The sequence below is a fragment of the Cherax quadricarinatus genome, chromosome 16 (genome assembly GCF_038502225.1).
Source record: "Cherax quadricarinatus isolate ZL_2023a chromosome 16, ASM3850222v1, whole genome shotgun sequence".
Classification (NCBI taxonomy): Eukaryota; Metazoa; Arthropoda; class Malacostraca; order Decapoda; family Parastacidae; genus Cherax; species Cherax quadricarinatus.
The window spans coordinates 23,230,577-23,257,329 of NC_091307.1; the positions used below are offsets into that span (position 1 = coordinate 23,230,577).

Below are 26,753 nucleotides of genomic sequence, written 5' to 3' on the forward strand. Positions count from 1 at the left end.
TTTGAGTGGTTCTTTACAAGTAGTGTAGTCTCCCCTGGGCCAGAGAGAAAATGTGTCCAACAGTCACATCCCACAACGAGTGTGAGGCTGCAAGACACTTTCAACAACAGTATAAAATGAAGGCGGGCGTTTTATTCTTTCTTAGTGTGCTGTGTCACGTAAATGGAGGAAGTGAATTAGAGGTTGACTTGAAGAAAACTAAAGTATATGGACCAGGCTTACAACCAGATCAAATTGTGTACCCAGTACGATATTTCTTCATAGAGTTGTATGATATAGAAGGCAACAGGTAGGAGTCTTGGCACCTGTAACAATACTGTATATAGATATATGATGAATTACATTGTTTAATCACAGTTTATTATTATGAATGGGACTTCAGTAGTTTTATTCATCACAAAGATGTATTGTTTGCAAGTAGAACATTAGAGTGTACTTACTGGTGTTAATGAACTACGTGGGCGTGGGTAAGGGACGCCTCAAGTGGATGTTCAAGCATCTTATATAATTTTTCACTTTTACAGTAGTTTTATATAGCAAGATGTGCAGAATTAGACCTGGGAACATGATTTTCCACTAGTTTAATAATCCTAGACGCTAGTTTAATCATGTCATTGATTCGAGGAATAAATAATGTATGGTTGATGATGGTGTCACGGTGGCCGTGGAAGGTAGTAATTCAACGTTGCTCCTCGGCCATGAAATATATTTTAAATTGTACAATATTGTGTGGATCACAATTTAACATCTACACAACATTATAATTTTGTGTAGATGTTCAAATGACTAAACACATCCACTTAAAATAAAAAAAGGCACAATACCGTGACTGGAACGTTACACATCCACTTAAAATAGTCGAACCTAACTTAACCCACTGGATGCTCTTGTGTGTTTAGCGCTTAGATTTGATTATAACAATAATCATAGTAACTTAACCTTACTTAGCCATTGGTCTTTATTGTCATTAGCTGTGATTGGCCAGGTTGCAGTACTGAGTCTGACACCCCTCGTGAGATAAAATGTATATTTTCACGAATATCTCCCACCCAAGAAATATATTTAGTCTCATATGTTTATTTCGTTGTGTAGATAGCTTGTACATATCGTAAAATATAAAACATCCAATTTCCACTGAGGAACCTTCTTCATTTACACCAGCCACCGTGGCTCAATTTTTATTTAAGGACAAGGACCCCCAGTGGAAATAAGTCACTTAGTCTCACTCTTTTTTGGGTTATCCTAGGTAATTTACATACATACTGCTATATATGATAATTTATGCAACTATTTGTGTACCTGTACCTGAATACACTTGCTTATCTACTAAGCTTTGGGCACATAGCATGCATTTTCTATGTAGTTTTCTTGAGAACATACAGTTATGGGTTCATAAAAGTAAGATTATGTAGATTTAGTGTAGGGCTTGTATTCATTGGAGTCAAGGAGCTATTATCACTACTCATAATACTCCATAAACTAGCTTTTTTTCCATACTATTGTCAAGGTACCACATAACACTGCATAACATAGCTTTTCCAACTTAATATACATATAAGTGTAGTGGCTCAGGATGTGATTTAAATCCCTAAGTATGTCTGTAGTAGTTTCCATCCATAGTGTAGCTCCCATCACCCACAGTATGGCTCACACTACCCTCTGCCTTCAGTGAGATACCCAACACCCTCCTTACATAGTAAGGCTCCTACCACCCTACTCTCACAGTTAGACTCCCACCTCCCATAGTAAGGCTCCCATCACCCTTCTCCCTCAGTTAGTATCCTCTACCCTACTGGCAGGTGTTTGATTTCAGGTAGGGGAGAATAGTTACAAATCCTTGGATTAAGAGTCCTTTACCAGCATTAAAGTTACTCCTTGAAAGATTAAATAATTTAACAACATGTAATACTAGTTTTCCTTTAAGTTAATGATTTTATCTGTTCTTTTTATTAGTAAATTATAATTTATATGCTCTGTATTTTAACAGTATCTGGAACTAGGGGTAAAGTAGGACAGCAGTTTGTTTACTATATGGTTTAACTGATATGCATATATTTTTTAATGACAGAATCCAAAAATCTGTTGGGAATTCCATTACTGTGCAGATAGAAGGAGAGACCAGTCATGGAATATACTGTCGAAAATGGACACAAGTTCTTGATCGATTTGATGGATCATATATTGCCAGGTAATGCAATGTAATTTTCAGTTTATACTGTAGTAAATCAACTTTTAATACATTTTCCTCTTAAATCTGTGTGTACTCCTTGTAAGTCTATTTTTTATCTTGTACTCTTGTGATTATGGTACCTATTTGTAGTTAAAATAGTTATGTTCAAGTTTTCCGACTTTCAGAGTGTAATTTGTCATGTAAAATTTAAAATTTTTGTACTACATGCCTAGTCTTGGAACCCAATCCATCAATTTACACCTAACAAATGCTTTTTAGTACTGTTGTCACATTTTTTTGTTTGCAGTTGTTGCATCTTTTTCTCCCTGCTGATGGTGTTAAAAAGATATTTTTTGTTTCCACTTATTCTTTATGTGGCTATCATTGGGATCCATATTGTAGCATGCATTGCTTTTACTGTTCATATTTAGATGTACACAATGTACTGCTGATTACGTCTCCACTTCCTAATCACCAAATTATCACTTGAAACTAATAAAATCTTATTTGGGGTCAGTGATGAGGCATTGGTGAACAAGTTTACAATAGAGATTTTAACAACATTCAAGACATAAAACATAAAATCACTTGTCCATATATACCTACAAAAAGTTCAAAACCTCTGCAGTAAATGTTGTCTTTTAAAAACCGAACTTATCACAACAAAAAAACTAAATAGCCCTTGGCTAACCAACAGTATCTTTAGATCCATTTACAAGAAGCATTACTATGAAAAATATACAGAACTAGCAAAGAGGTATATAGTACATCAATGCTCACCAAGCTAATAAAGAATTTTACACATCCATATTATGCACTCAGGTTTAATTAAACCTGTTAGCATAACCGTTCTCTAACTACTTTGGAGAATTACAACAGAGAGCATAGACAATAAAAAATATCCCTTTGATATCCCGTGGATTCAGCTCACCTGAATAGAAGCTCCATACAAATATAAGGTCCAGAAATAAGAAACTGAACCATAAGATTCTAAAAGTTCCCTATCTGCTAACTTCACCAGATTCATGAGCCATGAAATTGGTACTAGAACCCACTGGGGGCTAGCTAGGAGTTAGATTTCTAGCTTTTAGAACTTGAGGACTGGTGTAGAATATGATGGTAACTTGCAAATCTTCCTATGTAGTTGATTGTTTAGAATTATGGAAAATATGCACACAGAATTTCAAAAATATTGTTAAAAATAAAAATCTGAATTTGATACAAACTGATTTAGATCAAAGATGAACGTCATACTGCGTACTTAATGTAATCTGCTTATCCGGTATTATACTCGTACACTTATTGCCACTGTTACATTTCTTCCCTGCTAATTATTAGAACTAAAATAGTCAGTACAATTTTATATTGCTTTCTTCATATTAACATTGCTATTTTAATGTATAGTTTTATTACTAAAAATTATCATTACATTTAATAAACTTAAATTTAATTATATTAAACTTATTCAAATAATCTACATCTATTCGACTATTTATTGTAATGTCAAGTAACTTTAAGTTCTAGTTTTAACATGCCAGAAATGTTTTGCATAACCAGGGGTTTTCTCAAAATGTATGAAATATATGTTACTTAATACTGTAATACGTAATGTTGAACATATTGAAAACCAATTTTTGTTACAGTTTTGGTTTAATAAACATTGTAAATAGTGTTTTTAGCATTTCATCATCTTTATATTTAAAAGTTGTCACTTTACTTCTAGGTTTTGCCAGCATGAAGTACAGTAGGGCCCTGCTTTACGGCGGTAGCCTGGAACTTAACCCGCCGTGTAAGTGGGGCCCTACTGTATGTACTAGTTTATCACTACTGCATTTATGTGATCCTGGCAACAATTTATTGCTAATTCTCCCAGATCCATTTCTCAGTCAGATCTTTTCAGTGTGCATATATGCACATGCATTGGCAGTATTTAAAGAATAAATATCATAATGTTGCTGCTGGAACAATTTACAGATAATCCGCACTTAAGAGAGGAATTGTATGGCTGTTTAGGTCCAGTCTGGATCATTGTCAGTCTTCCAGGATGGACCAAAATGACTTCAAAGGTTTCCTCCTCTTCTGTGTGCAGATTATTTGTGACTAGACAGTATTTGATACAGTAAGTGCTGTAGTACGTATTGGTATGTACAAGAATAACAGAACTATTCATGTACAAAAATACTATTTAGAATTTGGCAAGAGGCTAAGAGATAAAGTAATATGTTTCATGCATATGTTCATCCATCACTGGTAGTGTTAACTAGTTTATAAGCATCCTTCTTCTTGTTGACCTCTGCAGTTTAATAGTTTTCATTATTACAAACATTTTAAATTGCCATTTCAGATATCGCACCTACCAGACGTGTAGAGACCTAACTATTCATATCTTGTACAATAATCAACATGTTGCAGAGTCTCCATATAAAATTTTACGTAAGTTCTTTACAAATTGTTAATTCATTATTATTTCCTTTAAGAGTCCCTTATTGTGTTTTTCAGACTACCTTTAAAGTGCCATTTCACATTGACCTGTTTTCTTGACATGCATTTTATATTAAAAGCGATGAGTCAGTTAAATTAGAAATATTTCATGTAAGTCTGTGGTTAATTTTAAGTACATGTATTAGTATTTTGACTACAGGGATGTTTATACAGTTCTGTATCTTGCTTTTAGATCCTGTCTATTCTGAAGACTGTTATTGTCCAGTGGGAGACATCGTTAAATGGCAGGAACTGGCTGGGTGTCCATCTTCCTATCCACAAATTAATCAAGATCTCAAAAATTTCCATGATGTGGATTTTGAAATTGTTCTCAAAGAAGCTATTAAAAGATTCAACCAAGCAGGGTCTCGAAGCTTTTGTAACTATGTAATAAAAGATGACAAAGTTAGTGTTTTTGTTTTTTTAGTTTTTCCAGTATCATTGGTATGAGCATAATTAATAGTTCTGTCTTGTAGGCCTCCATTATAATACAGCTTTCTGTTTTCTTATATAGCTCCCTAGATCCTCTGGAATTTTATTAATGCATACTGTACCACTGTTCTTACCTTATAGTTTGTTGGCTTTTGATCCAAGGAATTATAAAATACTGTACTTCATAAATAGATTTATCTGTCTTGTTCCATGCCCATGTTTCCATATGTCAAGATAAGGAGGAGCACATTATTATACAATCTCTCCTTTTATCCTTAAAAATTTTTCAAAATTTTACCATATATTTTCCATGCACTTTTTTTCCTTCCCTCAATTGCATACCTTCAGCAGTGGACATTCTACTTCATCTGTCAAAGTATCAAGGAAGTTTGTGGTATACTTCATCTACTATTATGTGTGCACAGATGCCATTTATGTTTTTTCTATTTATTTTTAGCCCACTTTTTACAGGTAAGAACATGCGTTATCTATATCAGTTTTGATAAGTACATTAGTGTAAGTCTTGCAAACCTTTACTTTTTTCTTTTTTACAGGTTTATCGTAAGTGCTATGGTCAGCACGTTGGTTTCAATATGTTCATGGACAACATTCTTCATTCCTTGCTCAGAAAGATGTCCATACCTGATGTTGAGTTTATCATCAATTTGGGTGATTGGCCACTTGTAAATCCAAAGGTATGCTTTGGCATTGTTCATTTTAATACTGGAAAACAAATTATAAATGTGTAATGTATGTATTCCTGCTTATATGTGGCTATATACTATATATTTATAAAGTAATATGGGAAAACTGGAATTCATCTGGTTGGCAGCAAAACGCACATCTAAATTTAACCTTACCATACCACGGGCGGGGATAGAACCCGCGATCAGAGAGTCTCAAAACTCCAGACCGTTGTGTTAGCCACTGGACCAGCTAGCCCGTGGTATGGTTTGTTTGCAATCGTGTCATTACGATTTCGAGAGTCAATTTAACCTTACTTGACTGTCTTACTAAATGCTTAATTTTTATTAAAATTTGCATTACAATGTTAGGAATTCTCTGTATTTAGTGTATACACTTTATATACATTTTTTTTTTTTATCACACTGGCCGATTCCCACCAAGGCAGGGTGGCCCGAAAAAGAAAACTTTCACCATCATTCACTCCATCACTGTCTTGCCAGAAGGGTGCTTTACACTACAGTTTTTAAACTGCAACATTAACACCCCTCCTCCAGAGTGCAGGCACTGCACTTCCCATCTCCAGGACTCGAGTCCGGCCTGCCGGTTTCCCTGAACCCCTTCATAAATGTTACTTTGCTCACACTCCAACAGCACGTCAAGTATTAAAAACCATTTGTCTCCATTCACTCCTATCAAACACGCTCATGCATGCCTGCTGGAAGTCCAAACCCCTTGCACACAAAACCTCCTTTACCCCCTCCCTCCAACCTTTCCTAGGCCGACCCCTACCCTGCCTTCCTTCCACTACAGACTGATACACTCTTGAAGTCACTCTGTTTCACTCCATTCTCTCTACATGTCCGAACCACCTCAACAACCCTTCCTCAGCCCTCTGGACAACAGTTTTGGTAATCCCGCACCTCCTCCTAACTTCCAAACTACGAATTCTCTGCATTATATTCACACCACACATTGCCCTCAGACATATCTCCACTGCCTCCAGCCTTCTCCTCGCTGCAACATTCATCACCCATGCTTCACACCCGTTGGTAAAACTATACTCTCATACATTCCCCTCTTTGCCTCCAAGGACAAAGTTCTTTGTCTCCACAGACTCCAAAGTGCACCACTCACCCTTTTCCCCTCATCAATTCTATGATTCACCTCATCTTTCATAGACCCATCCGCTGACACGTCCACTCCCAAATATCTGAATACATTCACCTCCTCCATACTCTCTCCCTCCAATCTGATATCCAATCTTTCATCACCTAATCTTTTTGTTATCCTCATAACCTTACTCTTTCCTGTATTCACTTTTAATTTTCTTCTTTTGCACACCCTACCAAATTCATTAACAAATCTCTGCAACTTCTCTTCAGAATCTCCCAAGAGCACGGTGTCATCAGCAAAGAGCAACTGTGACAACTCCCACTTTATGTGTGATTCTTTATCTTTTAACTCCACGCCTCTTGCCAAGACTCTCGCATTTACTTCTCTTACAACCCCATCTTATTTTTTTATTTTTTTTTATTATCACACCGGCCGATTCCCACCAAGGCAGGGTGGCCCGAAAAAGAAAAACTTTCACCATCATTCACTCCATCACTGTCTTGCCAGAAGGGTGCTTTACACTACAGTTTTTAAACTGCAACATTAACACCCCTCCTTCAGAGTGCAGGCACTGTACTTCCCATCTCCAGGACTCAAGTCCGGCCTGCCGGTTTCCCTGAATCCCTTCATAAATGTTACTTTGCTCACACTCCAACAGCACGTCAAGTATTAAAAACCATTTGTCTCCATTCACTCCTATCAAACACGCTCACGCATGCCTGCTGGAAGTCCAAGCCCCTCGCACACAAAACCTCCTTTACCCCCTCCCTCCAACCCTTCCTAGGCCGACCCCTACCCCGCCTTCCTTCCACTACAGACTGATACACTCTTGAAGTCATTCTGTTTCGCTCCATTCTCTCTACATGTCCGAACCACCTCAACAACCACGGTGACATCATGCATCCTTGTCTAAGGCCTACTTTTACTGGGAAATAATTTCCCTCTTTCCTACATACTCTAACTTGAGCCTCACTATCCTCGTAAAAACTCTTCACTGCTTTCAGTAACCTACCTCCTACACCATACACCTGCAACATCTGCCACATTGCCCCCCTATCCACCCTGTAATACACCTTTTCCAAATCCATAAATGCCACAAAGACCTCTTTAGCCTTATCTAAATACTGTTCACTTATATGTTTCACTCTAAACACCTGGTCCACACACCCCCCTACCTTTCCTAAAGCCTCCTTGTTCATCTGCTATCCTATTCTCTGCCTTACTCTTAATTCTTTCAATAATAACTCTACCATACACTTTACCAGGTATACTCAACAGACTTATTCCCCTATAATGTTTGCACTCTCTTTTGTCCCCTTTGCCTTTATACAAAGGAACTATGCATGCTCTCTGCCAATCCCTAGGTACCTTACCCTCTTCCATACATTTATTAAATAACTGCACCAACCACTCCAAAACTATATCCCCACCTGCTTTTAACATTTCTATCTTTATCCCATCAATCCCGGCTGCCTTACCCCCTTTCATTTTACCTACTGCCTCCCGAACTTCCCCACACTCACAACTGGCTCTTCCTCACTCCTACAAGATGTTATTCCTCCTTGCCCTATACACAAAATCACAGCTTCCCTATCTTCATCAACATTTAACAGTTCCTCAAAATATTCCCTCCATCTTCCCAATACCTCTAACTCTCCATTTAATAACTCTCCTCTCCTATTTTTAACTTACAAATCCATTTGTTCTCTAGGCTTCCTTAACTTGTTAATCTCACTCCAAAACTTTTTCTTATTTTCAACAAAATTTGTTGATAACATCTCACCCACTCTCTCATTTGCTCTCTTTTTACATTGCTTCACCACTCTCTTAACCTCTCTCTTTTTCTCCATATACTCTTCCCTCCTTGCATCACTTCTACTTTGTAAAAACTTCTCATATGCTAACTTTTTCTCCCTTACTACTTTACATCATCATTCCACCAATCGCTCCTCTTCCCTCCCGCACCCACTTTCCTGTAACCACAAACTTCTGCTGAACACTCTAACACTACATTTTTAAACCTACCCCATACCTCTTCGACCCCATTGCCTATGCTCTCATTAGCCCATCTATCCTCCAATAGCTGTTTATATCTTACCCTAACTGCCTCCTCTTTTAGTTTATAAACCTTCACCTCTCTCTTCTCTGATGCTTCTATTCTCCTTGTATCCCATATACCTTTTACTCTCAGTGTAGCTACAACTAGAAAGTGATCTGATATATCTGTGGCCCCTCTATAAACATGTACATCCTGAAGTCTACTCAACAGTCTTTTATCTACCAATACATAATCCAACAAACTACTGTTATTTCGCCCTACATCATATCTTGTATACTTATTTATCCTCTTTTTCTTAAAATATGTATTACCTATAACTAAACCCCTTTCTATACAAAGTTCAATCAAAGGGCTCCCATTATCATTTACACCTGGCACCCCAAACTTACCTACCACACCCTCTCTAAAAGTTTCTCCTATTTTAGCATTCAGGTCCCCTACCACAATTACTCTCTCACTTGGTTCAAAGGCTCCTATACATTCACTTAACATCTCCCAAAATCTCTCTCTCTCTCCTCTACATTCCTCTCTTTCTCCAGGTGCATACACGCTTATTATGACCCACTTTTCGCATCCAACCTTTACTTTAATCCACATAATTCTTGAATTTACACATTTATGTTCTCTTTTCTCCTTCCATAACTGATCCTTCAACATTACTGCTACCCCTTTCTTTGCTCTAACTCTCTCAGATACTCCAGATTTAATCCCATTTATTTCCCCCCATCGAAACTCCCCTACCCCCTTCAGCTTTGTTTCGCTTAGGGCCAGGACATCCAACTTCTTTTCATTCATAACATCAGCAACCATCTGTTTCTTGTCATCCGCACTACATCAACGCACATTCAAGCATCCCAGTTTTATAAAGTTTTTCTTCTCTTTTTTAGTAAATGTCTACAGGAGAAGGGGTTACTAGCCCATTGCTCCTGGCATTTTAGTCGCCTCATACGACACTCATGGCTTACGGAGGAAAGATTCTTTTCCACTTCCCCATGGACAATAGAAGAAATAAAGAAGAACAAGAGCTATTTAGAAAAAGGAGAAAAACCTAGATGTATGTATATGCATGTGCTTGTCTGTGAAGTGTGACCAAAGTGTAAGTAGGAGTAGCAAGATATCCCTGCTATCTAGCGTGTTTATGAGACAGAAAAAGAAACCAGCAATCCTACCATCATGCAATACAGTTACAGGTTTCTGTTCCACAGTCATCTGGCAGGATGGTAGTACTTCCCTTGGTGGTTGCTGTCTACCAACCTACTACTTTATGTGTGATTCTTTATCTTTTAACTCCACACCTCTTGCCAAGACCCTTGCATTTACTTCTCTTACAACCCCATCTATAAATATATTAAACAACCACGGTGACATCACACATCCTTGTCTAAGGCCTACTTTTACTGGGAAATAATTTCCCTCTTTCCTACATACTCTAACTTGAGCCTTACTATCCTTGTAAAAACTCTTCACTGCTTTCAGTAACCTACCTCCTACACCATACACCTGCAACATCTGCCACATTGCCCCCCTATCCACCTTGTCATACGCCTTTTCCAAATCCATAAATGCCACAAAGACCTCTTTAGCCTTATCTAAATACTGTTCACTTATATGTTTCACTAATATTTTTTTTATTTCTATATTGTTAGTATTGGTCCTAACTTATGGCTACCCAAAATTTTAGGCAAAACTGTAGGTTTTTTCTGTGTAAGAAATATACAGCAACCTACAATTGTAAATATTGTATCTTCTTGGGAAATAATTATTTTGTCTTATCTTATTAAAGCACAGTTACATGAAAAAATTGTTAAATCATATGCTACAGGTTGGCCATCACTAATCCGGCATCATTGGGACCTGTAGTGTGCTGGATTACAGAGTGGTTAGGTTAAAATACACTTAATTAACCTATCAATAGAGACTCTGCTACATCTTTCTCATTTTCATCACTCCTTTCTCCTCCACTGGCTTGCTGCTGTGGATTTACAACCATCTGCACAATTTTTGAGTCAGTATAATGATGAAATTTGAAACTTTTTTTTTTTTTCAGCAAACTGGCCATATCCCACCGAGGCAGGGTTGCCCAAAAAGAAAAACAAAAGTTTCTCTTTTCAAATTCAGTAATTAATACAGGAGAAGGGGTTACTAGCCCCTTGCTCCCGGCATTTTAGTCGCCTCTTACAACACGCATGGCTTACGGAGGAAGAATTCTGTTCCACTTCCCTGTGGAGATAAGAGGAAATAAACAAGAATAAGAACTAGAAAGAAAATAGAAGAAAACCCAGAGGGGTGTGTATATATGTGCTTGTACATGTATGTGTAGTGTGACCTAAGTGTAAGTAGAAGTAGCAAGACATACCTGAAATCTTGCATGTTCATGAGACAGAAAAAAGGACACCAGCAATCCTACCATCATGTAAAACAATTACAGGCTTTCGTTTTACACTCACTTGGCAGGACGGTAGTACCTCCCTGGGCGGTTGCTGTCTACCAACCTACTACCTTAGGTTTATTAAGAAAAAATATTAAGAAAATCATCATTTAGCCAAACTGCAACCAACAATTTCCATTTACCCATCCTTCTGTTTTTATGATCTTTCTTTTCTTGGCTTTCTCTATCCTTCCTTCCTTCTTTCCCTTCTTCCCTCCTTGTAGATTTATTATCATTGGTAGCACCTTCACCTCACTACTGAAGGACCAGTGTTCGGTCCTGGGGCAGGTGGTGAAGTTATATATACAGTGGACCCCCGGTTAACGATTTTAATCCGTGCAAGAGGGCTCATCGTTATGCGAAATAATCGTTATGCGAATTAATTTTCCCCATAAGAAATAATGGAAATAAAATTAATCCGTGCAAGACGCCCAAAAGTATGAAAAAAAATTTTTTTTACCACATGAAATGTTAATTTTAATACACACAAACTGAAAAAGGCATGCACAATTACATGACACTTACTTTTATTGAAGATCTGGTGATGATTGATGGGATGGGAGGAGGGGAGAGCATTATCTTCTTACTGTTTAGAAGGGGAATCCCCTTCCATTAGGACTTGAGGTAGCAAGTCCTTTTCTGGGGTTACTTCCCTTCTTCTTTTAATGCCACTAGGACCAGCTTCAGAGTCACTGGACCTCTGTCGCACAACAAATCTGTCCATAGAGCTCTGTACCTCCCGTTTCTTCAAGACTTTCCTAAAATGGGCCATAACATTGTCATTGAAATAGTCACAAGCACGGCTTGCAACAGCTGTGTCAGGGTGATTTTCATCTATAAAGGTTTGCAGTTCAAACCACTCTGCACACATTTCCTTAATCTTTGAAGTAGGCACAATGGATTCCACAACTGGCATAGGCTTCTCAGGGTTAGCCCCAAACCCTTCAAAATCTTTCTTAATTTCCATACTAATTCTCACCCTTTTTACCACAGGGTTGGCACTAGAAGCTTTCTTGGGGCCCATGGTCACTTATTTTCCAGAAACACCACCGAAAACACTGTAATAATACGAAATATTCCGAGTGTATCCTTGGATGTTACCGCGGAGGCTGGCTGGTAAACAATGGGACGGCCGGCACATGTGAGGGCACATTGGACGCGTCTCGGACGAAAATCGGTATGCGGGTTTTTAATCGGTATGCGGGGCAAAAATTTTGCGATAAAAGTAATCGTTATGCGGAAAAATCGCTATGCGATGCCATCGTTATGCGGGGGTCCACTGTACTTCCTAACACTGTTGTCACCATTCACCTAGCAGTAAATAACTTATTTGGTGTTAGCCAGCTGTTGTGGGTCATCTTGGGACAAAGGACCAAAGGGCCTTGGGTTAACAATACAAATAAATATTATTAGCAGAAAAAGACAGAAATGCAATCACTAGTAGTATATATATTTTTTTTAACACACTGGCCGTATCCCACCACAGTAGGGTGACCCAAAAAGAAGAACAGAAGTCTTTCTTTTCACATTTGGTAATTTATACAGGAGAAGGGGTTACTAGTCTCTTGCTCCCAGCATTTTAGTCGCCTCATACGACATGTATGTCTTACGGAAGAATTCTTTTCCACATTTCCATGGAGACCTTAGTATATGTATGTTTATGAGAAATGAACATATGTTAGATCTCACCTAAAGTGATTGCATTTTGTCTTTTTCCACTCCTTGACAGTATTATATACAGTATATTCCTTGAATATATACAATTATATTCCCTCATGTATTTCCATAATTGACCATTTAATATTGCCACTATTCCTTCCCTAGCTCCAATACGCTCAGATACACCTGACTTAATCCCATTTACACCTCCCCACCGAACTTCTCTTACCCCCTTTAACTTTATTTCGCATAGAGCTAGGATATCTAGTTTCTTTTCATAAGTTGCACAATTACTTCTTTCTTCACATCCATGCTACAACTGTGCACATTCATACAACCCATTTTTAAAGTTTTCTTCTTTGTCTTTTTAGTAATTTATACAGAAGGGGTTACTAGCATCTTGCTCACGGGATTTTGGTCGACTTTTATAAAATGTATGACTTAGAGGAAGAATTCTTACCCACTTTCCCCCGAATATGAAAGGAAACACTATAAGAACAAGTATTAGTAAGAGATTAGAAGACTACTCAGATGAGTGTGTAGACACATACATGTACAGCTGCATGTGTAGTATGAACTAGATGTAAATAAAGTAGCACGATGTGCCTTTTATCGTATGTGCTTACAAGACAGAAAGAAAAGACACCAGCAATCCTGTTATTATGTACAACAACTACAGTTTTTTTTTTTTAACCGTATAATTATTTTCTTGGCTTTGATTCTATCTTAACAAAAAAGTATATACTATAAGAAGAGGTTCAGGTCCTGACCTAATATGGTAATTGTAGGAATCTACTTATTCTGTAGACATCCTTCAAATCCTATTTACCTTTTATTTACACCCCATTTTATCAAAACATGAATCTGACAGATTTGGAGAACCAATAAATAGATTATTGTGATAAATTTAAGTGCCAAACCCAAAAGGGTCATACAGCACCATTAAAGTGAGCTTCATCTGATACACACTACTAAATTCTTGACACAAACTGTTTCAAATTTCTCCCTCTCAGTACACTCATCCATGTATACAAGCAAGACTTTGCCAATCATTCAAGTCCTTGTACATAGAAATTACCATTTTTTTTTTTCAACAAACCGGCCGTATCCCACCGAGGCAGGGTGACCCAAAAAGAAAATCGAAAGTTTCTCTTTTAAAACTTGGTAATTTATACAGGAGAAAGGGTTACTAGCCCCTTGCTCCTGGCATAAATTATCATATACTTTCATATATAAATGATCAGTATCCACAGGTGTTTGTGCAAGGACTTTTCTTTAATAAAGTGAATTAATTTCTTTTTTTTTTTACTTCATTTAAAAATTAAGATTGTATATATCATTAATTGGAAGTAAAGATTAAATGCCTGCAACTAAAATTTTATTTTCTTGAGCAACAGCTGAAGCCACTTATACCCATCTTCTCATGGTGTGGTTCTGAAGACACTGCAGACATTGTTATGCCCACCTATGACATCACCGAGGCTACATTAGAGATGATGGGCAGGTACAGTTAGCAGATATTTTTCTTATCTTGTCTAGTTTCCAAATTTAAGAAAAATAGATTAACATACTTGTACTGAAAGACAAATTTAATAAAATGTAATCAGAAAGAAGAAAAAGACTTCGGTAATGATATTACTTTGTGTCCAAAATGTAGCTAAATCATAATTATAGGAGGTAGATATGTCTACTTTAATTACTTATAGAAGTACTGTCATGCATGGATTCTCCTTTTTCTTATCACAGTTCACACAATTTATTAATGAAGGACTACTCAGAGAGGTTCCTCAATGCCAGTGAGTTGCTCTTCATTTAAGGAATAGGACCTGCGTTTCCTTTCCTTGGATCGAACCTGAATGCTTCCCATTTCCTTAGGTGCTTTATGACTTACAGGTTTGGTGCTTTCCCATGAATGTGATAACATGAATGAAGGACTGATTTCTCATGTTGCTTATAAAATCCTTTGTTTTTATTGTATAATATGCTGCTGTATCATGATCTTTTTCTTTAATGTTTCACTGGTCATCAAGTGGAGGTCATGTCAACTCAGCTTTTCCAGTTTACTTTGTATTTGTTCGCATTGTATGAGGGGCGTGGACATCCATCAGGTGTGTGTGTGTGTGTGTGTGTGTAAGCATGTTAGGAGTTAGTAGAGACAAATAGTTTTGGGGACTTGACAGGCTATTGGAATGTGATCCAGGTAACATTTTGTGAAGAGATTGCAGTGTTCAGTACTCTGTATAAGATGTGAGATCTGAAGGTACTTCATGCTCTATGGCATTGTTGGCTACTGGCATTGTCATCTGTATTTCATAACTCTGATTATCAAATCACTTTTATGTAAGGGCTATCTTCTCCTTTCATCAGTTTTAATCAGATCATGATTCACAATTAGCTATTTGTTTCAGTGTTTTCTTGACAATGCTAAGTTATTCTCACATGTGCCATAGTTGCACAGAATAAGGGCTCAGGTACTTAAAATTAAACTAATTAATACTACTGCCCATCATTTCATAGAGAGAATGGAGCAAAATAGGATGACTTTGAGGGTGTTTAAATCTGTAGTGGAGGGAAGGAGGGGTAGGGATCATCCTAGGAAAGGATGCAGGGAGGGGGGTAAAAGAGGTTGTGTGTACAAGGGGCTTGGACATTCAGCAGGAGTATGTGAGCATGTTAGATAGGATTGAATGGAAACAAATGTTTTTTGGGACCTGATGAGCTGTTGAAGTGTGAGCAGGGTAATATTTTATGAAGGCATTAAGGGAAACTGATTAGCTGGACTTGAGTCCTGGAGGTGGGAAGTACAATGCCTGTACTTGAAAGAAGGGGTTTGGGATATTGGCTGTTTGGAGTTGCATCTAAACTGTCACATCTGGGCACCTCTGCAAGGACAGTGATCATGTGTGAATAATGGTGAAAGTGTTGAATAATAGTGAAAGTGTTTCTTTTTTGGGTCACCTTTCCTCGGTGGGAGACGGCTGACGTGTTGAAAAAAAATGTGTATTACAACTTGGAAAATAATAATTACCAGTTATGAACATCTAATTGTAATGAATTTCCATATTGTACCTTGGTGAGGTTAACAATATTTGCTCAGGTTGCTAAGAATCCACTGAGGCACAAAGAAGATATGTGGACAGTGCCTGTGCTGCTATATTCTGTTGTCTTTAATCTAATTATGTAATTTGATATAATTTGTAATTTTTCTCTTTTCTATTTTTGCCGTAATTTTTCTTTCTTGCATTCACCTCACAATATAATATTCTTGATAGTTCTTCTTCTATGTGTAGAGTATAAAGTTATTTTACCTTAGTTGTATCTCGTATGTAGCCCTATAGTTAAATTATTGGTTTGCAGAGTCAGTCTCGACATATTGTCTGTCCAGTCCAACAATGACATACCTTGGGAGCAGAAGAAGTCACAGGCATTCTGGCGAGGCCGTGATTCACGTCAGGAAAGGCTTGATCTTATCACTTTAGCAAGGAAACATGAGCATCTAATAAATGCTTCACTTACCAACTTTTTCTTTTTTAAAGATCAAGAAGTTGAATATGGACCTAAGGAGAAACATATCTCATTTTTTAAATTCTTTGATGTAAGTATTTTAAGCTATACATGCTATTTTAGCTATATGTGCATAGTTCCTAGTATTTTGGCCAATATCCTGAAGAAAATTATAGCATTATTTAGTTGGATAGTACTTTCTAGATGTTAACTTTGAAATATGGAGCTGTCAGATGAATTTAATAAAAAAAAAAGTTATCATAAGTGTAGTTGAAATTCTGTTTTCATTATAGAGTTTTGATCTTTCACCCTTCTACCAGTGAATCAAAAGTCAAGGATATAGAGAAAAAACTGCATGGGTAAGCAGCAATAGCTTGAGTGATGAGGTAGTTACCAGCAAGACCCCTCAGGTTGTGCGGTGATAGCAGAAAAGCTCTTGAAATAGTACATGTATAGGTAAACGATTTTTGTCATTGAATAGCTAGTAATAATTGGGATCCTGTAATACAGAACATCACATCTAGATCATTTTTCCCTAAAGTTACACATTGTAATAGATAGTACTTCAGAGTAGTGTATACACTAATGTATTTAGCTCAGTCAGAATTTAATTAAATATTTTTTACAGTGAATTTTGTTTTTGGAAACTTTCATAGTTACTGAATTATGCTCAATTACCCACAGAACACTTATGGAGAAAAAAGGTTTGCTATATATTCTATAAGTCAGCTTTGTTTCATTGTTTATGTTTACATTAGAGACATATTGTCAGTATATTATATTTCACATTGACTTTCATAAGTTGATTTATGAAAGCCTCATAGTTATGACCTTTTAACATTAAAATTGTGAATTAATGAATTTCTTAAATTGCTCTTTTATTTCATAATACAGTACTGTATAAACCCTTGCCATATTTATTAATAACTTATAAAACATTCCTTGTTGTTGATATAAATATTAATTTTTTAATACAGTATACTGTAATTTTAAACTAGTTCATCAGTACATAATATTTTTTCATTTTTTTTTTTTTCTTTTTAAATAAATTATCAATTTTTTTTCCCTTTTTATAAGTATTTTATGCAAGCTTGTAATTAAAGTTCATTTCCACAGTACAAATACCAGATCAACATTGATGGTACAGTGGCAGCATATCGTCTGCCATATCTGCTGGGTGGGAGCAGTGTGGTGTTGAAGCAAGACTCGCCTTACTATGAATTCTTTTATAATGACCTTGAGCCTTATGTTCACTTCATTCCTTTTAAGAGGGATCTCTCTAACCTGATTGAAAAGGTAACACCCCCCTCCTTTTTTTTTTTTTTTTTTTTTTAATACGCCTTTGGTGTACATTAATTCACTTTCACACTGTTTGACAAAATATGTTTTTCATTATGATTTTTTGGTGTATGTGTAGTATAGCATTCAATTTTTTTTTACATAAAAATAGGTAAAGGGAATTTGAATAGCTGTATTAACCAAAAAAAAAAAAAAAAAAAGTGCTTGAATAAGATAGTAATAGTCCAAAGACAAATAACAGAATGGCTTCCAGAGCCCCAATCCCTTCCCCCCAAATAGGTTGAAAATACCCTCCGTGGGTGATGTGAGTAAAGAAAAGGTAACTAACTATGTATATAGTATATAAACCTATAAAAGGAAAACATAGAAAAGAGTAAGGTGATGAGGGTATCAAATGATTTAGATAAAGAAAAATTGGATATCAAATTGGGGAGGAGGAGTATGGAAGAAGTGAATGTTTTCAGATACTTGGGAGTTGACGTGTCGGCGGATGGGTTTATGAAGGATGAGGTTAATCATAGAATTGATGAGGGAAAAAAGGTGAGTGGTGCGTAGGGAATGTATGAAAGTATAGTAGTACCAACACTCATATGGATGTGAAGCCTGGGTGGTAAATGCAGCAGCGAGGAGACGGTTGGAGGCAGTGGAGATGTCCTGTCTAAGGGCAATGTGTGGTGTAAATATTATGCAGAAAATTCGGAGTGTGGAAATTAGGAGAAGGTGTGGAGTTAATAAAAGCATTAGTCAGAGGGCAGAAGAGGGGTTGTTGAGGTGGTTTGGTCATTTAGAGAGAATGGATCAAAGTAGAATGACATGGAAAGCACATAAATCTATAGGGGAAGGAAGGAGGGGTAGGGGTCGTCCTCGAAAGGGTTGGAAAGAGGGGGTAAAGGAGGTTTTGTGGGCAAGGGGCTTGGACTTCCAGCAAGCGTGCATGAGCGTGTTAGATAGGAGTGAATGGAGACGAATGATACTTGGGACCTGACGATCTGTTGGAGTGTGAGCAGGGTAATATTTAGTGAAGGGATTCAGGGAAACCGGTTATTTTCATATAGTCGGACTTGAGTCCTGGAAATGGGAAGTACAATGCCTGCACTTTAAAGGAGGGGTTTGGGATATTGGCAGTTTGGAGGGATATGTTGTGTATTTTTATACGTATATGCTTCTAAACTGTTGTATTCTGAGCACCTCTGCAAAAGCAGTGATAATGTGTGAGTGTGGTGAAAGTGTTGAATGATGATGAAAGTATTTTCTTTTTGGGGATTTTCTTTCTTTTTTGGGTCACCCTGCCTCGGTGGGAGACGGCCGACTTGTTGAAAAAAAAAAAAAAGGATAAAAACATATGAGGAAGCTTTTTGTGCTCCATCAACAGGGAGAAAAGGCCACATTTATAAAGTGAGAATAAAATAATTCTCAGGTTATTAATAAGTTTTTCTTCAGTGGTAGAACAATTGAACAAGATACTAGAGAAGGTAAGTTTTACAACCGCCTGATATTAAAAAAATTTTATGTTGATTAAACACTGAAGATAAGATAGTTTTGTTCCTGTAGCTACAAATAGGTACTGGTAAGTGCATTAGTGATGCTGTACACTGTTGGTAAGACCAATCATTAAGAATAGAATCCAGTCACATGGGCATACTCTACTAATCCTGAGGAACCTGGAGTTAAGTTGAAAGGCTTACTCTCAGACTATGTAGTTTTCAAGCCAAAGAGCAATGACAGAAAGGTTAAATTAAATTCTGATAATATTTAAGAATGGTTTTGTTCTTATTTTTAATAATCTGTACAGGAGGGATTTGGGATAATTGCTGTTTAGAGTGACCTCCAAACTGTTGTATCTGCGTGCCTCTAGCAAGACAGTAATAGTGTGAATGTTTCTTTTTCTGGTCACCCTGCCTCTGTGGAAGATGGTCAGCATATTAAAAAAAAGAAATTAAAGAATTAACTCCATGGGGAGGTGGAGAAGAATCCTTCCTTACGTAGCCATGAGTATTGTTAGAGGTGACTAAAATGCTGGGAGCAAGGGGCTAACCTCTTCTGTATAAATTACTAAATGAAAAACTTTCGTTTCTTCTTTTTCAGGTCATCCTGCCTTGGTGGGAGATGGCTAGTGTGTTAAAAGAAAAAATAAGAATAAAATACCCTGTATCAGAAGTGATATAATCATGACATAGAAGATAAAGATACTCGGGTGCTTTGAGGAAGGGTTGCATTTGTCTTAGGGCTTTCTCATCTTCCCCAGTTGAGCGCTTATGTGCATAGGCAAATATCCTGCCTTTACAAGATCGATGCAGTGCCTACTGTCTGTTATGTCACTTCCACGATCCTTAAGACCTGTGTCCCTTATATTATTCATTTACATGACCTGTCCATTAGGGCTAATTTGTTGAATTATCACCTCTATTTATTACATCTTTTTTCTATTTATATTCACCCTACATTTTACTTTTCCCTCCCTCCTTGTGACATTTCAAATGATTCATGTTTGCTCTTCCCCAGCTTCCATGTGCAAAATCTTACTGGCCTCCTACACCTGTACATTCACTCTTTTTTGATCACTTCTAATCTCACTTTCATGCTGTTACAGTATACAGTGATGGTTCTAAATCCTCCAATGATGTTGGGTATGCAGCTGTTTTTCTTGAACGAGTCATCAGAGGTCATTTATTAAAATTGGCCAGTATTTTCATAGTGGAGTTATGTGCAATTCTCACTCTATCATCTACTTTGAGACCATGTCCACTGTACCTTTTCAGACTCTCAAAGTGTTACAGACTATCCAGAAATTTGACTGTCCCATCATTCTTGATATACAACTTTGGCTTTGTCTCATTTCTGAAAAGCACAGACTTATTTTACTGGGTCTCTGGCACTGTATAATCTTGTGGGTTTAGCTCTTAGTTATGATTGTAATAATACTGAGTCTCTGGACATGCTGATATTCAAGACAATGAACATGCAGACTCATTTGCTCAGTCAGCTATGCAAGACCTTCAGATTTCCCATTGGGGGGTATTTCTTACTCTATTTTTCATTGCTCACTCCCCACCTTTGCAACAGTTGGCAACAATGTTTACCTGCATTGGACCACAACAAATTGCTTATCGAATCACGTTCAGGATTCTGGCTATCTTCCACTCGTCAGGTTTACATATTGAATACATGCTATTTGCTCACAGATATCACATGGAGAAACAACTGGCAATACTCTGAGGACTGTCATGTCACTTTATCCATCCAAGATTTATATTAGATCTGTTGTCATGCCTGTCAGGGTGCACGCAGGATTTACTTTTGACATCTAAACCACCCTCACACATTCTCACTGACCTCATTTCTGAAAGTTCCATCTTTCATGCAGACTCTTGACTTTTTAACTATAATGTATTACATCAACTTAGATTTCAATTATGCATGCACTAGCCCCATCCTTACTAATCCCTAACTTTACACACCTGCCTCTCACTTATTCGTAGCCTTTCAACTTTCACACATCCCTCCCTGTTTGGCCATGATCATAGCAGTAATGGACACTTCTGTAACCAATGAACTTTGTGTTGTATCCAAATCAAATAGCCTAGCAAATTTTGTTCCATATTTCTGAAGTTCATTATATGGAGGGTTTACTGTATTATTACTACTACTAGTGTTAAACTGCGGATGATTATATAAACTTGTTTCCTCCAGATTGAGTGGGCAAGGACTAATGACAAGAAGGCACAAGCAATTGCACAAAATGGAAGGCAGTATGTGCAGGAAAATCTCATGCCAAAAGATGTGTATTGCTATCATGTTACCTTACTCCAGGTAAATTTTTTGTATAATTCAGCAGTGTATGCAAATATACTTTTTTGCTTTTCTACAAATTATTTAAATAACAGCATTCATTCACTCATTCCTTACATTTTAACACTTTTTTTTTATCTTACTAATTTATTGTTATTCAAATAATTTAATACACAGTATTTAATGTCATCTTTGGAATATCCATGCCAACAATAATGAACAGATTAAAAGCATTTGGTCCCCTGCTTACCACCAAGCCCAAATAAGGAAAAAAATCAAATATAAGAGTCTTACTAGACTTCAAAGAACTGAAATGGTGTGTATTTTCTAAGGCCTCTGTGACTAGCCAAAACTGAGCTTAGTTTTACTTCTCAAATGTTTTGATCTGTCCTGAACCATTGTAAAATCACAACTGAGATGAGAAACAGCGGAGACCAGAAGACAGGATGGGAAGGGGAGGCTAGGAGTATGCAAGAAGCAGACTCAGTAAGGTTAGTGAGAGTGCTAGCAGGAAAATATAATCAAAGTTGGTGTAATAAAGTTGTCATTGACAAAGTCAAGAGTAGCTTATATGGTATTCTAGTCACATCCTTCCTTGTTACTTGGCTTCTATGACTCATGGTATCCTACTTGGTCTCTTCCCTTTCTTCAAAATGAGAGGTGGCTTCTCACAGGGTTATGTTAAAATATCAAAAATGTTTAATACAGCCTCCTCACTTAGCGGCGTACTCGTTTACCAACAACTCACTTACAATGGGCTCTCTGACCAGTATGCATACCTAAATAATGTATATTTAGAGCTGATTTCCTCTATTCTGTTTATTACAATATACAGTGGAACCTCAAATTTCGAACGTATCGCTTATTGAACTCTTTGAAAATAGAACCCTTTTTGCGAACCAACTTTGTCCCTATTATCGAACTCGCCCCTAAATTTGAACCGCTGGGTACCGGACCTGTCCGGCAGCCCCCTCTGTCCGCGTCCCCACGCAGGCGCCGTGAGCCAGTCTGGTTTGTTGATGCTTGAGTGAACACTAACCTGCACTCTCATTCAAACATTTTACGATTATTTCATTATGTTTAGTGCTTGTGGGACTGTGAAATCTACAGTGGGCCAAAAGAAACTTGCTAGTGGTACCCCTGTGGTAAAAAAAGTGAGAAACACCATAGATGTGAAGAAGGAAGTAGTACAGAAATGGAATGATGTCCAAATGTTTGTGGAGAAGTACCACCCTGAGCAAGCTAAAAACAAGCCATCTTTGCAACAAGTTCAGTGACAGAACCATGTCCCATTTTAGGACAGTTATTTTGAGAGACAGGGGTCCAGTGACTCAAGCTGGCCCTAGTGGCATTAAAATACAGAAGAGAGGGATAACCCCAGAGAGGGCTGTGATACCTAAGTCCTCATGGAGGGATATTCTCCTTCCAAATACTAACCCCAGCTCCCTCTCTCCTCTTCCCTGTCTTCCAGATGCCATCACCAATCTTCAATAAAGGTAAATAAAATGTTATTTTATATGTTTATTTAAATCTATTAATACATAATTGAACACTATATTTGTTGTGTATGTAAAACTATAATTAATCTCTATAAAATGTATTTTTTTGTAAATATTTTTGGGTTTCTGGAACGGATTAATTGTATTTCCATTATTTCTTATGGGAAATATTGCTTCGCTTTTCAGACTTGTTGAAATTAGAACTAACTCCTGGAATGGATTAAGTTCGATATTTGAGGTTCCACTGTACAGTACACTACTGTATAAAAATTTAAAAATATACTAAAAATGTTATAAATGGTGCAAGGGTGACATCAAAGCAGTATGAAAAGATGGTTGACAAACCCACTCCCATTATAGTATGCTCCTCGTTAAGTGGCATATTCATTTAGCAATGCAGTATTGGGAACGGAACTCCGTCGTTAAGTGAGGAGACTGTAGTGTATATACTTTATTAAATTTTGAATATTATCCAACAGGAATGGAGCACACGGATTAAATCTAAGGTGGATGTGCGGGAAGGTATGGAATTTATACCGATCAAAGAAAATGAGAAGCGATTTGGGGACTGTAAGTGCCATCGCCTTAATCGACATGATGAACTTTAAATCAGAAGGTTTTACGTAATGTGTAATTTTTTCTAATTACTGAGCTCCAAATTTATTTTAATATTGTAAGCAACACTGATGAATAATCATATATTCTTATGGACAACAAATCTTGCACTAATGTGAATTTGTGATTCCAAATTCAAATATTGTTAATCTTTTTCCATTTGTTTTTAAAATTTAATATGCATGATCATTTTGACTTGCACAGTAGGTACTCTTCTTATATCCTTATGAACAATTTTCAAGAGTGTATTTGTAAATTGTTTGGAATTCAGAGCCCTAGTCCATAGACATCCATGTTATGATCAGAGGTGGATTCTTACCAACTGGTCGGTATTGCATACTATTTTGATATTCATTTCTGACCTATAATTTTCCGTACTCTAAATTGATTTTTTAATGAAATTAAAAACATTGTACAATATAGTACTCGATCACTTTCCCTCCCCTCCCTCTGACAATGCTCACCACTTCCTCCATGGCATTACAGCCCTACACCATATTCCACCTTCTTACTGTACTACATTAAAACATACTCCACTATCACACTGTTCCACCACCCACTCAGCATGCTTCACAATCCTACATTACTCCATTCTTCACAAATAACCCACATCTAGGAGAGAGACATTTTACTCGTATAACTATCTGTTGTCCTAAGTTTTTTTCCAGGCAAGTTTTGCCCTATGCCCATAGGTCTCCTATGTTCTCTTGATCTAACATATTACTACACATTAATTCTGCTGTTAGAACCATTATAATCATAACTAGGTACTAAACCCACAAGGGTCAGACAGTAGTACCACCATTACAACTTAATTCTGCTATTACCTACTTCCTTCTCCCATCCTATCTGGCCTGTTTTTTTTCTTCTTGCTCATTTCTGATTTGACAGTGGTACAGGATGGGCCAAAACTTAAGTTTCCTTGACTAAGTGCAGATTATTATTATTATTTTTTTTTTTTTTCACTTTTTGTGTGTGGTGGTATGACTTCTCTGCTCCACTATTCACACTACTCTGGCATAGTAAAAATGAATTTGGTGAAAAATAGCCAAGAAAACTACAAAAAATAATTTAAGAGTATTTTCCATAACTGAAGAGTAGCAGTCATGTAATTAATTGGTTCTAAAGTGCAAGTATTGTAAGTAGGGGACCTACTATAGATTGCATTGCCAGTCTTAACTTGCAAATAATTAAAGTTGTCCATAAAATATCTAAATCTTTGTTCAATAAACAATCTTCCCAGCAATTTGATTAGAAATGTTGTAAGTGGTGTACTTCTACTCTCTAGTAAATGATTTATGTGGTGTTGTATTTCATTATATTGTTTTATAATCAAGAGCTGATCAAACAGACTGCTTTAGGAACAGATCTTTTAAGATATACACATTAATTTTGAAAATAAATAAATAAATGGCAGTTTACTTAACCTTGCTCAAATTAACATTTTATGGCTCATCCTACCAAATCTAGCTTTATTATCTATAAAATGTATTATACTCAAATTATTTTTGTAGTTACTATATTGTATCAGTGACTTTACACTCTTGCTTGTTAGTACAATTATTGTTCATTATTTATGTTAAGTTACAAGCTCTAACCAAAAAGCCCAACATGTATATACTGTAGATATGGTGCTGTACAGGATGTGGACATGTATACATTTTGCACCCTATTAAAAAAAAGTTTTTGTTTACCTTGTACTAATCACTGTCCTTTATAATGATCGAAGCTTCAGTCCCTTCACTATGAAAATAAGGATGTCCAGCAGGGGCACAAAATAGATGTGACCATTTATTCTAATACTATAATTATGGGAAGCAAACCGACAGTCATACTGCACATGGGAAATGGGAGGCAATCATGCAACATCCAAGGAAGACTGGGATGGGTCCACTACCTTGGATCAAGAATTATTATTATAATCAAAAAGAAGTGCTAAGCCACAAGGGCTTTAGATCAAGAATACCTCACCAGCATCAAGGTGCCTTCCACTGAGGGATTGTGCAGGACAATTCTGAATTGGTGCAATAAATGAGTTTCATCTAAAAGTTCATAATCTGATATGGATAGGTACTGGTTGTCTGTATGAGATACTGTGTGTCTAATAAGTAGGCATGCAAGAAACTATCTACAGCCAACAGTAATGGTAGGAAATTGACTGAATTCTTAGTGTGGTTTAATTGTAAAGAGCTTGTTGGTTTTTTGTTAGAGTACATATATTAAGTGCTAAACCCTTGTCATACAGCATATGCTTCGAAGCAAGATGAAAAAAAGACTCAGAGAAGGGGCAAACCCTCCTGTTATATCAATGTTTGTACTGCAACATGAGTAGTCAAAAGTTCATTTCCCTGTACGTGTCTTGGGACACAAAAGGAGACGTCTTATTGTTGGCCAAAAAATGCAACATAAGAACAGATGAATGTGCAAAACAAAGGGATGCCAGAAATCAAAGCACTGAATTGCATGCAAAGTACAGTGTGTTGTTTGAAACTAACAAAAATAGTATGCAGCGAGACGATAGTAACAAGAACATACAGTCCCCACTATATCCAGCAAGCAAGAAAGAGAACCACCTTTTTTTCCCTCTGCAAAGAACAGAATTTTTACAAGAGGATAAATAAATATACAAGGTATGTAGCACGTAATGAAAGTAGTTTATTAGATTATGTATTGGTGGATAAAAGGTTGAAGGGTAGGCTCCAGGATGTACATGTTTATAGAGGGGCAACTGATATATCGGATCATTATTTAGTTGTAGCTACAGTTAGAGTAAGAGGTAGATGGGAAAAGAGGAAGGTGGCAACAACAAGTAAGAGGGAGGTGAAAGTGTATAAACTAAGGGAGGAGGAAGTTCGGGTGAGATGTAAGTGACTATTGGCAGAAAGGTGGGCTAGTGCAAGATGAGTAGTGGGGGGGGGTTGAAGAGGGTTGGAATAGTTTTAAAAATGCAGTATTAGAATGTGGGGCAGAAGTTTGTGGTTATAGGAGAGTGGGGGCAGGAGGAAAGAGGATTGGTGG

The 26,753-nt window shown here is 37.0% G+C and overlaps 1 protein-coding gene across 1 annotated transcript; it reads left to right on the top strand.

Annotated features, from left to right (window-relative positions):
* Positions 1-33: 33 nt before the first annotated feature.
* On the top strand, positions 34-25,428 carry LOC128688898 (protein O-glucosyltransferase 2). The gene is made up of 10 exons (XM_053776926.2): positions 34-289; positions 2,069-2,188; positions 4,515-4,603; positions 4,845-5,056; positions 5,638-5,778; positions 14,427-14,533; positions 16,387-16,624; positions 17,650-17,829; positions 21,523-21,642; positions 23,600-25,428. Exons 1-10 carry the CDS (start codon positions 51-53, stop codon positions 23,726-23,728), a joined length of 1,575 nt encoding a protein of 524 aa, XP_053632901.1. The 5' UTR covers positions 34-50; the 3' UTR covers positions 23,729-25,428.
* Positions 25,429-26,753: the final 1,325 nt, after the last annotated feature.